Source organism: Xenia sp. Carnegie-2017, unplaced genomic scaffold (assembly GCF_021976095.1).
Source record: "Xenia sp. Carnegie-2017 unplaced genomic scaffold, XeniaSp_v1 HiC_scaffold_24, whole genome shotgun sequence".
Lineage (NCBI taxonomy): Eukaryota > Metazoa > Cnidaria > Anthozoa > Malacalcyonacea > Xeniidae > Xenia > Xenia sp. Carnegie-2017.
The window spans coordinates 2187667-2204863 of NW_025813487.1; the positions used below are offsets into that span (position 1 = coordinate 2187667).

Genomic DNA, 17197 nt, shown 5'->3' on the forward strand with positions numbered 1-17197 from the left:
TTTTGGATCGTCTGTAAACTCATGCTCTTCATAACCATTTGATTTTAACCAATCAAAGAGAGACTTGTGATACACGGTCAAACAATCATCTTAAATTGGAAAAAATAATATTATAAAATTATTCCTTCAATGATTTATTTAATCTTTTGAATTGTTTTGTGTAAAATTTACTCAACCCAGTAGGAACCAATTGTATAATATTCTCAACAGTTATCTCAGTTTTTGCTTTTTTTAAACTCTCTTGTGCGTGGTAAGCGTACAGAAACGAATCCTCGCATTTTTCAACCAATAAAATAGAGCGTAGCGATATCCTTGCACCAGACTATTCAAAATGTACTCAACCCATTCGAAACCAGAACCGTCAAAATTAACCGTCATTTGACGTATATTTTAACAAACTATTGCTGATCTGGTGTTCTATTTACCCATGCTATGTAACTGTGTTCCTGACTGCGAGAATAATAGTTTTTTATTTGAAACTTACTGAAAAGGATTAAAATTTACACATTTCAGTATGGCATTAAAATTTCTAAAGACAAGTCATGCACTAAGCATGAAATTTGACTTTATGACATACATACAAAGGTTAATCTTATTTGATCGCTATACACACATAACGAAGAACAACAGGCTTATTTACGTATCCTATGAGATGTAGAACACCTTATTTTTATCCTCAAACTGTCAGAGATTGATCCTATTTGTGTGTCCTAGGTAAATGCTTTGATAATAACGCGTTCACCAACTACCTTGTTGTCAAATGATTCGTGTGATGGTACATTATTGGCATTTTCTTTGTGATGCAAGGATGCGTTTCAAAATAAGTGGCCTGGGCCCGAGAGGAAAGAAGCGCTTTTATGAATTGCAGAAGAGTTTCGCAAGAAGCCACCCAAAATATTTCGATTTCCAAATTAGTTGCCTCAAATGGAAGTTACCTCTGAGAGAGTGATCAGTTCCAAAGGACTCTTATTTCTAATAGTTGTTTTTAGCATTGACTAAATTTTAATCCATGCAATACAATAGGTATTTTTCAATACAGTAAGTTGCATTTATGGTTACAGAATAATTTCTTTACAGAGTTCTTCTAGAGTTTTTAGGTAATTTGTTTGATAAGTTCTCTTAAAACATAGTTACGATAATCTTACAAAATTCTAAACATCCTATAAACATAATGACGTAACTTAATTTAAGTAATCATCAACTAATATCATTTTCCCTGGACGATAATGGGACTGTGAAAGATACAAACAAAGAGGGCCGTAACTAGAGCGTTATTTGTGTTGCCTTTGTTTGTTTTTTGGTTTGGTTTTGTACGTTTTTTTTTGTTTGTGTGTTTACTTATATATTCAGTGGTGCAACCAGAGCAGGACTGCTTTCTTTTAAAAAAGTTCGCACATAGATTTCTCTTGAGTTAAAAATTTTCAAAATGAAATCAGAAGGACACAACTGAGAGTATGAACCCTCCCTCCCTCCCAAGCAATTAACGCTCTAGGGCCGACAGCTTTGCAAGCAATAACAACTGAGTATGACGACACCAGGAGAGACCATTTCAGTACCAAATTTTCAGAACGTAAGCACAATGTTAACATGTAGTAAAGCCAATTTTAAATATTTATTTGGTTATTGGTCTACATTTGAGAGATGGTGTTACAACATAATTTTTAGGATATACGATATCTGTTGCTAACTTAGCAACGCAACTTCCACCAAGAACAATCATTCAAAATGTGTAGGACAAAAAGAATAGCGGAATTTCTCATTAAGATATCGGCTCAGCAGTTGAACTCATTGTCTGACAAAATTAATTAAGTCAGTCTCACAAATCGGCTTAAAAGTAAATATTTTGACAAAATGTAAGATCTTTCCAAAAGATTTCAATTTTCGAAGTTATGCAAACCAAATTGAAAACAAGAGCTTATTACCGCATAAATCACCAAAACTCTGGGTATTCCATAATTTTGACAGAAAATTTAAGTTGTTTAACATTGAGGGTTGGAAACATGTATGACGTTTGCAGAAAATTACCGCTGACCTGCGTTGTGACCGAATCCAGTGTCTTACACTAATAATATCAAGCAATTCTACTGTGTTTTGTCACCACCACAAATAATTCTTACGTAAACTCGTTATTTTCCATGAAGATAAAGCAGCCTTCAAACTTAAAGAAGAAAACACCTCCGAGACGAGCCTATCGCTGCTGGACGCGTAAAAGTTGGGAAAAAGGGCATGTTTGGAAAGAAAAAGATCTGGTTATTGACTAAATGCTGTCAAATGAAATAGCTAGGTGGGCGATAAAGAATTTTTGCTCAAAATATGAAGATTATTGCAATTCAACAATGACGTTTTCAGTTGACGTTTGTGATGAAGGAAACATTAATGAAAACCTGACCGAAATAATATGACGTCAATTGCATCGATCAATAACTATCATCTCAGAAACAATCTTTTTTGAAAAAGCGTTCAAGATGTATACAATATTGCATTCTATGCACATTTTTAGAAGTCATTCAGCTCTATGCAAGTTTTGCCGCATTTAGCTCCGTTGAAATCAATACCTTTTTTAGGGGTAACATGAATATATGATTCCTCTTTTATTGTATGGGCTCCGTCCAAACATGTTCGTTTTACGATTTCAAAACTTTTCGTTATAGTGGATTGTTTTTACAAAAATGGCATACATTTGTAAAACAATCCAGGTACTGATTTCAATATTTTTCTTAAACTTAGTAAGTTTATCAACCTTCTTTATTTGCAATGCTTCTTTGAGTTAAGATCGACTTTGTTTGACTGACAAGATGTCTCAATAAGCGTTTACATATATATTATCGGTATAAATTATGATTAGGACATTTGCGCATACGCGTGCAGCTACATTAGAAAAGGTAAATAAGTATTCGAAATAAATAATAATAAAAAATAGCAAATGATTATTCATGAAGAAAAGATATTTTGTCCACCAGCGGATCCAATTAGAAAACATTCAGAAACAATCTTATGTCTCATTATTTCTTGTCAATGTTAGTAGAAGCTTGTGCTATCGTTTGGTCTTGTTCCGATTACATTGGATTGCTTTTTAGACCTCTGATCTGAAGTATTCACAATTGTTCAATTTAACAGCAGTTAAAGCTTTATCTAATTTCAAACATATGAAGGTCCTCATACGTGGACCTTCAAATATCACATTATCACCATCACCCCCACCATCACCCCCACCATCACCTTCAATATCACTATCAAAACCACCATTATCACCACCACCATCATCATTACCACCATCATCATCACCACCATCATCATCACCATAACCATCACCATCAAAATTACCATCATCACCATCATCAATATTACCGCCACCACCACCATCATCACCACCATCATCACCACCATCATCAACTCCATAATCATCATCATCAACATTACCACCATCACCACCATCATCATCATCAATATTACCAACACCAACAGAACTACTCTCACCATCATCGACATCATCATCATCATCTATTTCACATACACCATATGCAAATGGCTGCCATTTTCTTTGTCTATCCAAGAAATAAACAAGTGCACCAGAGTCACCTTTTTAGAATTGGCAATTACTTCTGACCTTCACTGCATTTTGAAAATGATTTCTCTCTCGATTTCATTTGAAGGCCTTGTCAAGTGAGAAAACTTCGCTCACTTATAAATCCAATGTTATGATAATCTGTACGAACTCTCACAGATTCATCTCCATCTTCGATTCTTTCGTAAAGTTCTTTACTTGCCTTATCTAAAGTCAAGGCAAAACATTCCATGTCATCTCCTCCATAAAATGAAAAACGTTCATCACCGATGAAAATTCTCACAATATCAACTTCTCCGTCAAAATGACCAAACACGCCATTAGGAAAAGAGGGAAGTAGAAATTCATTACCACTGTTTGGTAGTTTGTAAAAATAAGCTGTACCTTCATTAAGGTATTGAACGGCACCGCGAAAGGCCAAAAAGGCATTTTCCTGGTTAAAAGCCAATGCACTGTCCACCATGTCACTTGCGCCATAAGCAACATGTGCGCATGTCAAGGCGTAATACTTATTGTTTTTGCCACAGAACATTGTCATTGTACCATGAGAGCTACTGGTTGATTGGTTTTCCAAAACAACATCATTAGGGCTTTGCATTGGATTTGGTGCATCATCATTTTGAACAGCGCGGAAGTTTGATAAATATCGAATCTTTGGTTTTTTGTAAGGTTTACGCCTGATTTCAATGAATTTTGATGCTTCCCATTCAAATATCTTGTCAATTTCTTTCTTTAAATCTTCATTGGACCTTCCTTTAATACCATCAACTGTGATATACAAATGAGGATATGGTATAACTTTGTTTTTTCTAACTGTTCCATAGTTGCCACATATCCAAGATATGCTTTAAAAAAGAATCAGAAATAGGATAAAAATCTAAATTAAAACAATGTGCCTATAAGTATCTATAAACCATTGTTATCTATTCATATACCCATTTGTCCTATCTTACAGCTAACACAGACGATGACACAAAGAATTTTGTTTTCCTAAACATACCTTTTGAATTTTTCATGTACGTCTTTTTTAATGTTGTAATGTTCATCAAGAAATTGGCTTTTCAAATTATATCCTATGAAGAAATGTTGAATAATGGTTGACCAGTAACGATTTTTTTAAATAAGGGAAGATAATTAAGGAAAGAGGTATAGGCATCAGACACTAGAAGAGCGTGGAAGAGGTCTGGGGACAATATACTTAAGGAGCTTTGGGTTTTGTTGACGTAACCGGCTGACCACTTAAATTTTACGTAACTGATCGGTCCTTCGCTCGACATAGTAGATGAAATGAAATTTAAATTTTATGGTAAAAAATTGCGTTGAAAGTTTTACATCAACTCATATTTAGCTAACAGAACTTTGAGCTTGTATATCAACCCCGGTTATCATTCTTTACCTGGAAATCCAGGGGAGGGGAGGGCATTGCATGAGATCAACATCTTTTCTATCCTTTACAGCTTGAATGACAACATCGAAGTCCTAAACAAAAGTTTTAACCAATCACTTATTCAACAAATAGAGCTTTGATTTAATCTACAACAATAAGTTTAAGGATTAGGCTTAGGGATTAGGATTAGGAATCAATTTCGCGTATTTGTAGAACACCATAAAAAGACTTGTGGAGAATGCAAGACAATGCTTCCACTTAAATTTCATGTCCGTTCCTTTAGAAATAACTCACCTTCTATATAATCAAATATTTTTTTGCATTTTCTTTGTCACCACTTCTGTTACAATTGCGAGCAGCTAATTTATACTGATCTCTCTTTAAAGTAAGTCCTTTTAATGTCTCTTCAAGTTTACTATCATTCTCACGCTGGGGTGGCATTGGAGAAACCGGTTGTGTTCTTGGAGGAACTGTTCGTGTTCTTGAAGGATCTGAGGGTGCTCTTGGAGGAACTGTTGGTGTCCTTGAAGGATCTGAGGGTGTTCTTGGAAGAACTAGAGGTGTTTTTGTAGGATCTGGGGGTGTTTTTCTAGGATGTGGAGGTGTTCTTGGAGGAACTAGGGGTGTTCTTGAAGGATCTGGAGGTATTTCTGGAAGAAATAGGGTGTTTTGTAGGATCTGGAGGTGTTCTTGGAGAAACTAGGGGTGTTCTTGAAAGATCTGGAGGTGTTCTTGAAAGAACTGGCCGCGTTCTTGGAGTATGTATTGGTAAAGCAGGAGGTTGCTTAGGGTCATTGTTAGTAGGTTCACTAGGGACTCTGGAGGATGTTGATTGAGAAGGAGTGACCATAGGGTGTGTTTCAGATACACGGGACTGTGTTGGTGCTGCTGGTTTAGAACCACCTGAATTAAAAATCTCACTTTCGATATGGTGTAGTGAAAAAGTTTAGAAAACAAAGGTATTTTGAAAAATGTACTATACATACGGTGCAGTGAAAAAGTTTAGAAAACAAAGGTATTTTGAAAGATGTACTATACATATGGTCCAGTGAAAAAGTTTAGAAAACAAAGATACTTTGAAAGATGTACTATACATATGGTGCAGTGAAAATGTTTAGAAAACAAAGGTATTTTGAAAGATGTAGTATATAGTCTCTATAAATGTATAACAATTTTCGAGAAGAAAATTTGTTGGTGTGATGAAACATTTTGAATATACTACTTTAGAGTATATTCAGTAAACACATACAGTAAAACCATAAAGTTTAGTACATAGCGTTAAAAGTGGAAAAACCATACCTAATGGTAATTCAGACCTAATGGTATGCATGTCATTGTCTTCCACACCCTTTAACCTCGCACCAACCTCTTTGACAAATTCTGCCCAACTAAAGTCAACCTTTTCGCCACATTCAATCATATGGTGGACTCCATTCTTCAAAGCATATTTAATCATAGCAGTGTTCATCTGATCTTCTGAAATGTTCATACACTTCATTTGTTCAAACACTTTCACACAAGCATGCCATAAGAACTTATGACCATTTTTTGGATTAACTGTAAACTCATGCTGTTCGTAACCATCTGATTTCAACCAATCACTTAAAGATTTGTGATACACGGTTAAGCAATCATCGTAAACTGGCAAAATTTGAGATGACAGTTCAATGATTTTACTGCGGACTTCAAACTTGATGTCACCAGAAAAACCTATATAGCTAAACAGTAAAGTTAATGGTAAAAACTCCCGACAGGCAGCCAACAATTCAAGAAATTGCATGAAAGTAGTTTCTGCGATAACAGAGTTTCTGGTTCTTTTCTTCGTGAACAATTCTTTTACTCTTTTGAATTGCTTTGTGTAAACACCGCTTAACCCACTAGGGACCAATTTTTCAATTTTCTCGTCTGTAAGCTCAAGTTCTTCTTTCTTTAAGCTCAGTTGTGCGTGATAAGCGTAAAGAAATGATCCCTCACATTTTTTAACTAATGACCGAAGAAGGTAGCGATTTTTCTGCACACGATCATTCAACTGATGTCTCAAATACTTGTGCAGGTCTTCTTCGTTGTTTTCATCACGAGGACGAGTTGTAATTTCCACAGGATTCATGTCTTTCAATTCTTTTTGAACAGGAAGTTCTGGACGACTGGTGATGAAGATTTTAATCCATTTAGGCAGTCGGCCAAACTCTTCTGCAATCAATTCCAACAATTCACTTTTGCCGTCAACTTGACTTTCATCTAAGGCATCAATAACCAAAAGCATTGGTTCATGATCTTCCAATGAATGCAATGGATTATATAATAAAACAAGGAATTTATCGGTGATCGATTCTTTGGAATGGTTTCTCTGTAATTCTTCATTCAGTTTACTTTTAAAATCTGATATTGTATCACACATGGCACTAGCCAATGATTCTATCAAAATCGAGGATTTCTATAATCTGATCTATTATATCTGCAGAAATGACAAGCAGCAAGTTTCTTCTTTCCAGAATATCGTCGACACACCTCAGCAGCAAACACACTTTTACCAACACCAGGACCGGCAATCAAAATCATGACGTTAGAAGCATCTTCACTTCTATTGTTAAACCAAGTGTCGAGTTTTTCAAATAACCATTGTCTAGTGCCTTCAAGGTATTTCTTGTTAAGATCTTTTATAAGACCGTTAAAATTACACTTTCCAAGCTTTTCGACAACTGAATATGTTTTGCCCTGTATCATTTTTTTTACTCTTGCTACATCCTCATTTATGTTCGTAACTTTTGTTGCTATCTCTTGTTTGATCTCTACAACATTTCTTTTTATTACTTTTACATCTTCTTTGATTTCTTCAGTGACATCGATTAACTGCTCTTCTCTTTTATGCCATTCTTTTAGCATTGCAGTATAATTAACTTCATCAGGACTGAGTGTAGCTTTCTTTAATTCATCTATTTCAGTTTGTTGAATACCCAAACCAACCAATGCTTTTGAAATTTGCTGCCACAAGTACTCAAACTCACTGTCATCTACACTAGTTGTAGTTATGTGACCGTACACTTCGTTTCGATAAAACTTTATTCTTGCAATATTTGCTGAAATTGAAGTATCTGAAGAGAAAGGAAGATTATCCCATCCACCATGTGGCGCTGTTAGACCACATATGTTACGCAATAAGACAGTCATTAATGAAATATCAAAGTTTTCAAGTTTTGGCAAACCAGTTGATGGGTAAAGAAGGTCCCATTGCTCTTTGTTGATGACGCTTCTTTTTCTTAATGATTCCAATGTACTTTTATTTGAGGGTTTATTAAGTTCATCGCTTAGTTTTGACGAGCGAAAATTTAAATTAAACTGCAATGTTGTTTTCAAAGCTTGTGTTCCTTTACTTATCAAGAGTTTACTTAAACGAGATCCGTTTGCTTCAATCTTCAGTTTTTGAGGTGGTGAAGCCATTTTCAAACAAGAAATTTGTTTAAAATATAATGATGTAAAAACTTTAACTTACTTTAATGAAGAATGTTTGGTTTTAATCGTGAAGCCTTTGTTTGAACTTCAAACTAAAAACGAAGAAAAATAATGGAAAAAATAGGTTACAAAACTTTAAAATTAAATAAATCGGCCAACTGAAAAACTTGCATCAAAGTTCAAATATAAAACGTTGGTAAAATCTGTGATGCAATATAACTAGTAGCTAAACAATAATGTTTTAAAATATATATTTTGTAAAATTTTACTCACCAAATATGACACAAAACGACTATTTCTATATTTCGACACTTATTTCTTCGTTCCACAACGTAAATTCACAGTTTTATAATGAAATATTTCTTAATTTATGTCTTTCGTTGTATTGTAATGTAGACTGTGTATTCAAATGTAAAGGATGGGCTCAACACGAGATCATTCTGATTCACTTTCTGTGTTACTGGATACAGCTGAAAAGTAGTTAACGATCATGTTCATTGTTCATAGATGCTTCTCACCAGATTTATGTTTTTGACACACACTTTTAAAATAAGTTGCCAATATGATTCCGAAAAATTATTAGAATAGAAAATAGGCCAAAATGTATCCAAATGGCCATTTTCGTCAAAGTTTGAGTTTCCAAACCAAAGATCAGCAGCTATAGTCAGACAATAGTTGGTACTACTTGAGTCAGTCGTTTTCATACAAATTAAAGAATCATTAAAAAAATACATAAATTATGTAAAATTCTTTGTGGCTTTAACCGTTTTGTGCTCATAAAAATTGAAAAAACTGAAAAACAGCAAAAGAAATGAGCAACAGACAGTTTTTCTTGCAATGTAACCTTGTTTGTCGTAAATTTTATCAATTTATCAACAATAATATGGACGATGTAAAACTTATCAGTATAAAATAGTATACGGGAAAAAATTTTCATAAATAATCAAAACAAGTGAAGTATCTTTCTCTTTCTGTAAGCACGAACATTACTAAAGAAGTAAGAGCATTGTAAAATGGGAACTATTTACGTTAAATTACGCACATGCATTTGTCATGGGAAGTTTAAAGCATTGAGTTGCTGAGGAAGACCTTCTTTCCAATCGTGGCAAAGAGGAAACTTTGTAATTTTATCTTGCTGAATGTTTAGTATATATAGAGGCTGCAAACGCTGTTTCTGGTTGTTTCAATACGCATTTTTGATGGTCGCATTTTATCGACGCATTTGATTAATGCATTGTAACGCATTGAGTTGAAGTCTTGAAGAGACGAATTGGATAAGCATTTTTTGATATTAATATTCGTGGTAATGAACCAACGTTTGTCTTTTAAAGAATCGTGATTTAGTATCTCGCACAACAGAACACTTAGGTTGTGCGACAATGGCACTATAAATCTATAATTCTATTTCGTCACTGTTCTACGTCACTAGGAAGTCATGTGAGATAGAGCGCGCGATATCAAGATCAGTTCGAACGTAGATTTCACAGCGACCAGTTACAAAAAGTTCCTTTCCATATTATATTACAAATTTCTTGAATTATGGCTTCTACAAGTGAAGAGATGATGTCGGAGATGAAGCAGCACTCCTGGAATTTGCTGAACACGATAAACAAGATGATATGATGGAAGAAAGCGAAGAAGTGCAAGTCACATCAAAGAATTTGAAAGTGGCAACCGCCCTTTGTAAGATGAGTGAAGCAATGAGTGCAATGAGTGAAAACTATCGCGCGCTCTATCTCACATGACTTCCTAGTTCCTGAACAGTAAATCATAGAAGTTCAATTAAATTTCAATTTCAGGTAAGTCTCGTTTAATTTTCGAATTGGACATGTCCCCCTCTACATAAATTTTCACGTATTCCAATTTTTTCTATAGACAAGTATAGTTTGTAGAACTCCAACAGTATAAACGTTCTGGCACCCACACGCAACATTTGGTATTATTGATAGTAGATGTCAACTAGATACATACAGAAAATGTATTTTCGACATAATCGAAGTAAACATTAAAACTGTTAAACAAACATGATCATAAGCAAAATTGTGACAGCTCACTTTGTTGTACGAATCAACATTTTACAAAAAATAGATTCAGTCGCGTTCTTCCTCTGTGTAAATACATTCTTCTTCAGTTTAACATTTGCTTATTTTACTAATTTCCTTACTTTCAAAATAAATGGTTTGTTCAATACAATTATCAACCTTTTTCAAGACACACAGAGTTTAGTCAAAAGTGGCGTCGGCAAAGAAGGGAGGTGATGCATAATTGGACATCTTCCTCTCCCTCTACATAAACTTTCACGTATTCCCATTTTTCTAGAGACAAGTATAGTTTGTATAACTCCCGTAGCATAAAAGTTCTGGCACCCGCACGCAACGTTTGGTATTATTGATAGTAGATGTCAACTAGATACATACAGAAAATGTACTCAAAATTAGAAAGGAAATGAACAAACAACAAACAAAACAACAGAATATAAGTAAAGTATCATTACCGATTGTTCCCGTTTATATCCAGATCGCAATGATTCGTATATTTTCGATAAAGAGTTAGAAGTACTACTAGATTACGCATTCCTAAGTTTACATTAACAACAATATTGTTTCGATTCTTCGGGACTGGCACTAGTGTCATTTACAGTTTATAAAGAAAAAGGCAGCATCATATATAGAAAATATTCTTAAGTTATTCTGCTTTTTCCCATACTTTTGAAAAGGTTTTACCGTTCCTTTAACATCCAGCTTATTGTTAATAATTATAAAATTGGTATATCAATATTGATATGATTTCTCATGCATGGTTATTCATACTTCATCTAGATGTTTCTTTAGCTAAGTTGTTAAGTCGGTAATATAGATATAAAATTTCGATTTACTTTTTGTAAAATTACCTTTGTTTTAGAAATAAGACTTCATATATGACGACCTTGTGGACAAAATTATGCTTCTTTTAGTTCTTTACATTTCACAAACCTAACAAAAAATAAGAGATTTAATAAAAAAAACGCGACCACATACATATCATTTTAAAAATGGTAATCATAGTTCGAATCTTATTGTAACATCAATTTTTTATCCATGTAAGTTTTGTTACATAAACACATTTCAATAACGAACAAAGAAGAAGAGTGAGTCAGGTTCTCCCTCAAAAAACAGTATTATAAAACATTAATGATATCTATGTAGAACATTCTAGTTATATAACTAAGTATACATCACTGACTAAAAACAATTGTTATTGAAATAAAAATATATAAATAAAAACCTCATGCAGAATACATTATAACATTGAGATTAGTCAAATTGCAAAGGACTACTGCTAAATCTTATAAAGTTTCACAAGTTTTAACTCAGGAATAGAGAATCACCTATCTAAAACAGGATTTGAATGCCAATGATTACGACACGAATTTCAAAACTGTGAATGGATTTTTCCCTTCATTAATCAAAAACTTCACAGATGTATATTCTTGCATAAGTCAGTTCTCATTATAAAAAACCTTTTTTATTGAATAAACCATTGTAAATTATGAATGTACGGCAAACATCAACTGCACGCAATTACAATTACTTATGATCAATAAGGACACTGTAGGTACAACAGTAAAGGATGCAATAAAAGTAAACCTTAAGACTGCTGTGTAAATACATTCTTCGTGTGTGTAACATTTGCTTATTTTACAAATGTTCTTACTTTTAAAATGAATAATTTGCTCAATACAATTAACAACATTTTGCTGGACACACAGAGGTTAGTCAAAAGTGGCGTCAGCAAAGAAGGAGGTGATGCATGATTGGACATGTGCCCTCCCTAAATAAATTTTACAGATCCCCATTTCGTATCGACAAGTATAGTTTTTAAAGAAAAATTCAGCGTCCTACATGTAGAAAACGTTCTCATGTTATTCTGCCTCCCCCATATTTTTCAACAGGTTTCACTGTCCTTTACCATGCAGCTTATTGTCAACAGTTAGAAAGTTGGTATATCAACTTAAATATAATTTCTCTTGAATGTTTGGTCATACATTATCAAGATGCTTCAGTAGCAAATTTGTTATGTAAAGTTAGTAATATAGTATCAGAATCTCGCTTTACTTTCGAAAAATTACCTTCGTTTTAGCAGTAAGACTTCATATATGACGACCGTGTAAAAAATATCATGCTTGCTTTAGTTCTTTACATTTCGCATACCTTACAAAGACGAGAGATTTAATATAAAGAACGCGACCACTTAGATATCAGTTTAAAAAATGATGATCATAATTCATACCTTACTGTTACATCAATCTTTTATCCATGTAAGTTTTGTTACATAAACACTTTTAAATAGCGAACGAAGGTGAAGAGCGAGTCAGGATTTCCTTCAACAAACAGTATTATAAAACATTAATAACATCTATGTAGAACATTCTAGTTATATAACCAAGTATACATCACTGACTAAAAACAATTATAGAAACAAAAATACATAATTACGAACCTCATGCAGAGTACAAAATAACATTGAGATTAGTCAAATTCTAAAGGACTACTGCTAAATCGTATAAAGTTTCACAAGTTTTAACTCAGGAATAGATGATCACTGATCTAAGGCAAGATTTAAATGTCAATGGTTATGACACGATTTTGGAAGCTGTAAACGGATTTTTTACTTTATTAATCAAAAATTCCATACATGTATATTACTGCAGAAGTCACTTAATATTATAAAAAACGTTTGTTATTAAATAAACCATAGTAACTTATGAATTTATAATTACTTAGCTATGAGAAAGAACACTGTCGATACAACAGTAAAGAATGCAGTGAAAATAGTCATTAAGATAATGCTAGTCTCAGTTGTGCAGTGACGCTGAGAAGAACATTGTAGTTAAAAAATCTCAATCTCAAACAATCTACTATAAAGATTAATCTCTGTATCTTTGGTGTTATCATTTCTCTCTATATCATTGGGAATGCATTTGGTATAGGCATAAAACATCTCACTTCATGGTAGGGGAGTAAATTGTCGAATGGTGTGTACTAATATTATTGTGCTAAGCGTATTACCGTGAGTAATGTAAAAATTCGTCACATTGCTCATGTTTAAAGCAATATTTTATGTAAAAAGACTCCTTAGTGAAGTGAAAGGATAATGGAATTTTTATTATGTACGCAAATCACACTTCTATACTGTATAAAATCATCTTTATTTTCTCGCTGAGTCTGTTGATGCAGAAGATTGAAAAAATTTGTCTTAGAATATCTGACTGAGCAGAAAACTTGCGTACATATTATTTTTCAAAATGTATGCCATTATATTTATTAAACGCAGTGTTTTGGGAAATATACCCAAAGGCCAAGGAATAAAAAATAAACGTGAATATTAATGATAGCTATAATAAATAATGTTATAATAAATGACTTTGCTTGGCCCTAAATATGGACACTGTTTTTTTTACAAAACAAAACGAAATGGGAGGGAAAACAGGTGGATCCGGTAAAAAACCCTCCAATAAAATAAAAGATCAAAATTTAGAAAAACTTCCTTAAATTTTTGTTATTTTAAGATGTTTCATATTTTTGTTGTTTTCAATGATCCCGATGATCTACTTTAACATGCAGCGTAGTCAGATCGTACCTTCGTCGTTCGTATCTTAAATTCACAAAGCGACAAAAAAAGCGGCGACAAAAAAGTCGGCTGACTACCCTATTTATTGACACCGCAAATATTTTGTGTTTGAACAAAAGAAACGAAAACTTTAGTAGAGAACAAAAAATGAAAGAGCGCAGAGTGTTAACAAAATTTTTAATGAACAGACGAAAAATAAAACTAATAGCAGCTCATACATAAATCATATGAAAAATTCATTCAGTACGTTCGACCTGATCATTCACCTACCAATAACAATGAAAAATGAAATGACCAAAGTGACGTCGTGACTTGCATACAAATTATTTTGATGTCTACTAGATTTCATTTGATCAAAATTATGTTGCTTTATTAAGACCTTCATTAATAGCTGGCTTTCGCTCGTGTGTTTTGTCCGAAAATTTGACAATTGTGAAAATTTAGTTTTACGGAAATTTTTAACGGTTGAATTTAAAAATGCGTTATACTGATTAATAGTATGCATAACGAAAGTCGCAAGTGAGAATCTTTCAATAAGGACGCTTGTTTCTTTGTGCTTCTGTCTAACTTGATTGTTCATTCAATGTGTAGTTATTAGGCCTACAGGCATAGCTACACTATAAAAAAACACATTATAAATGTCAGCATGAATGAATAAAATCAGAAATTATATATTTTAAAAAAGAACAAAACTTTAATACCTGATTTTCAAGCAAATGTCCTGGTCCGTCTGATCCAGGCGTCTTAGTAGGTCTCTTTCACTTTTTTCACAGCGCAGTTTTTACGTGTATATCGTAGAAATTTTAATGTAACAATTTTATCTTAAAAATTCAATGAACCCTACTTGCAGCATTGCAATTTTGTTTATAAACGTTTAATAAAATTAGTAAAATTAGCGACTGAAAGCCAGCTATTTTCTCACAACAATTGACATCTTTTATTGACTTTTTTTTAACTAATATAGGTGTTTTTCATGATTATAGTTCAAATTATAAAAATAGACCATCACGATCATTTTTGAATATCTCATGCAGTCACTCATAGCTATAAGTTAATTTTAACACTTATCTACTCAACTTACAAACCACAAGACATAGATCATGTTTTTCCACTCGCTTGTTTTCCATCTTCGTAGATTATAGTCCAATCATTTCAACGTTAATGTTCACACGTACAAATGCCTTTATGCAATGTCCATTCATTACGTTTATACCATTCCATGAACTGAACAAAGTAATCGACGTAACCAATAAAGAGGCTACTGGTATTATGAATCGCCATTTCGATAGATTACTGCTTACAATGCACTCTTATGGTATCTTCAAGTGAAGGAAAAGGGATCACTTCAATACCCCAGTTATATCATCACTTAAAGAATGCTTAATGTAGATTTGATCTTCTATGAATGACAGCTGACCAACTTCAGGTTGGCTCATATAACAATGGGGCCCATCATCATTATATGAACAAACAATTGACATCCACAAAGAATCCAAACTACAAATGAACATTTTTGGCCATGAATCACCATGACACATGAGTAATGACAAACTAGTAAGAGTAATTGAAGTGAATGACACAGGTGGTAAAGGGATTTTCACAACTCCATCCATGTGGGTTTAAAAATATAAGCTAGAAAATATGAAACTCGTGTACGACATCTCATGATGAAGAACTCTATATATGACGTTACTTTGCGTTTTTCAATTCTTAATCAGGTATATTGAGAATGAGCAAATTGTTTTCTGTTTTCTGTTTGACTATCCAAATGGTAGAACATTCATCAACATTGCACGAATAGCTTTAGTCGGTTAAGTTTGAAAGATGCAACAAGTTTCAAAAGATCGAAGGCTTTACATCGTTATAAAAGCATTTTACATTGAAAGCTTTCATATTACGAGGCCTACCATTAAGACTAGTTGATTATTCCATGCAACTTATACTTCAGTAATTCGTCAGGAAAAAGACAGAATTCCCCTTTCTTTCTACAACGTTAAAGTGATTAAGTTTCCGTTGTTAACATTTGTTTAACCACGTCATGACGAAATTTTTTTCTTGTAATGGGCCCCTTAGGAGCTTTTCACCTTTCACAAAGACAATAAGTAATCCTTCTATGAATTTGAACAAAAAATTAATTAGAATATACAATTTTTTGGCGTTTTAATGTCGTTATGCAAAGCAAATATGCATGATGTTGTAGGGTAAGATACATGAGACGATAATGAATTTATAAACTAGACTTTAAATCTGTCCAAATATTCATTAAATCTTGAAGTCATATGTTGTTAATGTTAGGAGAGAATTTAAGGGCGTTCTGTTTTCCCCAAGATTCTACTAATAAAAATATAGTAGAGAGTCGTAGAAAAACGAGCAAAAAAACAATTACGGTTCTCGTTCATTGCAAGTCTACACCTTAATCTATGAAAGCTGCACTCAACCGCATAGTGCATTGGAGACAGATAGCAAAGTTAGTGTATTTATACTCATTGCATATATTCAGTTATAGCTTATGTGACATTGAAGAAACAAACCAGAAATCAGTAGCATCAATAAATTAAGATTTTCACAAGATAGTCACTTACATTTGTAGTTTACAGCCGTAGGATCTATTTTCATAAATGATGTCAAAACAAGTAGCTACGTCTGTAACACATTTCATAGAGGTTTTCTTTTCTCAAATTTATTTTTGCTGCTGCTATCAACGTTTAGGATGTGATACTGATAGTATATATCTGTACATCGCGGCTTTCAAATAACTTGTCAACGAGGAGAGTTGAAGGCAACAGTTTTATTTTGAATGCACAATCACAAATGTTTACACTTGTCGTTAATGTGCAAAGTCTTGTTCCATCTCATATGAGCAACATCTACTTTCCATGACGCCTCGTGGTTTATATGTGGCTTGAAGTGGATGGTATTTATATAAATAGTGTTAAGCATGTCATTATATGTATTTGTTCAACAGGATTGTTTAACCCTCTGGGAGCCTCGTCTTTTGAAAAGTTCTTACACATCTCGTTTGGTGATTGTTGCCTGTGAGCATCAACGGCCTCTAGAGGTTTAAAACTCATTGTTTGTACTTGAACAAATTACTGGGTATCTATCAAATCTAATTTTTAAAAACAAAACTTATTGTTGTCAAACAAAAGAACTATGCTCTCCCTACATTAATATATATGAAATGC

The 17197-nt window shown here is 33.4% G+C and overlaps 3 protein-coding genes and 3 long non-coding RNA genes across 6 annotated transcripts; all 6 read right to left on the reverse strand.

Moving 5' to 3' along the window:
- Positions 1 to 3073: 3073 nt before the first annotated feature.
- On the reverse strand, positions 3074 to 4842 carry LOC124451269. The gene is made up of 5 exons (XM_047001891.1): positions 4764 to 4842; positions 4566 to 4638; positions 3683 to 4410; positions 3325 to 3579; positions 3074 to 3219 (listed from the first exon to the last, which is right to left on the reverse strand). Exons 1-5 carry the CDS (start codon positions 4840 to 4842, stop codon positions 3074 to 3076), a joined length of 1281 nt encoding a protein of 426 aa, XP_046857847.1.
- Positions 4843 to 5252: 410 nt separating this feature from the next.
- LOC124451526 lies at positions 5253 to 7350 on the reverse strand. Its single transcript, XM_047002183.1, has 2 exons — positions 6252 to 7350; positions 5253 to 5855 (listed from the first exon to the last, which is right to left on the reverse strand). The coding sequence occupies exons 1-2, from the start codon at positions 7348 to 7350 to the stop codon at positions 5542 to 5544; spliced, it is 1413 nt and encodes a 470-aa protein (XP_046858139.1). The 3' UTR covers positions 5253 to 5541.
- A 20-nt stretch (positions 7351 to 7370) lies between these two features.
- Positions 7371 to 8390, reverse strand: LOC124451270. The gene has a single exon (XM_047001892.1). The coding sequence runs from the start codon at positions 8388 to 8390 to the stop codon at positions 7371 to 7373; it is 1020 nt and encodes a 339-aa protein (XP_046857848.1).
- A 16-nt stretch (positions 8391 to 8406) lies between these two features.
- On the reverse strand, positions 8407 to 11324 carry LOC124451577. Its single transcript, XR_006950544.1, has 3 exons — positions 11293 to 11324; positions 8676 to 8872; positions 8407 to 8494 (listed from the first exon to the last, which is right to left on the reverse strand). It is a non-coding gene; the product is annotated as an uncharacterized LOC124451577 (long non-coding RNA).
- A 16-nt stretch (positions 11325 to 11340) lies between these two features.
- Positions 11341 to 12796, reverse strand: LOC124451569. Its single transcript, XR_006950534.1, has 3 exons — positions 12672 to 12796; positions 12511 to 12592; positions 11341 to 11374 (listed from the first exon to the last, which is right to left on the reverse strand). It is a non-coding gene; the product is annotated as an uncharacterized LOC124451569 (long non-coding RNA).
- A 1439-nt stretch (positions 12797 to 14235) lies between these two features.
- Positions 14236 to 15186, reverse strand: LOC124451574. The gene is made up of 2 exons (XR_006950541.1): positions 15094 to 15186; positions 14236 to 14278 (listed from the first exon to the last, which is right to left on the reverse strand). It is a non-coding gene; the product is annotated as an uncharacterized LOC124451574 (long non-coding RNA).
- Positions 15187 to 17197: the final 2011 nt, after the last annotated feature.

Bases quoted from the DNA above. Each gene is read 5' to 3' on its own strand.
- LOC124451269 (XM_047001891.1), bottom strand. From the start codon at position 4,842: ATGTCGAGCGAAGGACCGATCAGTTACGTAAAATTTAAGTGGTCAGCC. The intron at 4,639-4,763 runs GTATATTGTCCC...ATTTCTTCATAG, and splicing joins CAAAACCCAAAGCTCCTTAA to GATATAATTTGAAAAGCCAA. The intron at 3,220-3,324 runs GTAATTTTGATG...GTGATATTGAAG, and splicing joins TATTGATGATGGTGATGATG to GTGATGGTGGGGGTGATGGT.
- LOC124451526 (XM_047002183.1), bottom strand. From the start codon at position 7,350: ATGTGTGATACAATATCAGATTTTAAAAGTAAACTGAATGAAGAATTA. The intron at 5,856-6,251 runs GTATGGTTTTTC...TTTTTAATTCAG, and splicing joins TAGGTCTGAATTACCATTAG to GTGGTTCTAAACCAGCAGCA.
- LOC124451270 (XM_047001892.1), bottom strand. From the start codon at position 8,390: ATGGCTTCACCACCTCAAAAACTGAAGATTGAAGCAAACGGATCTCGT.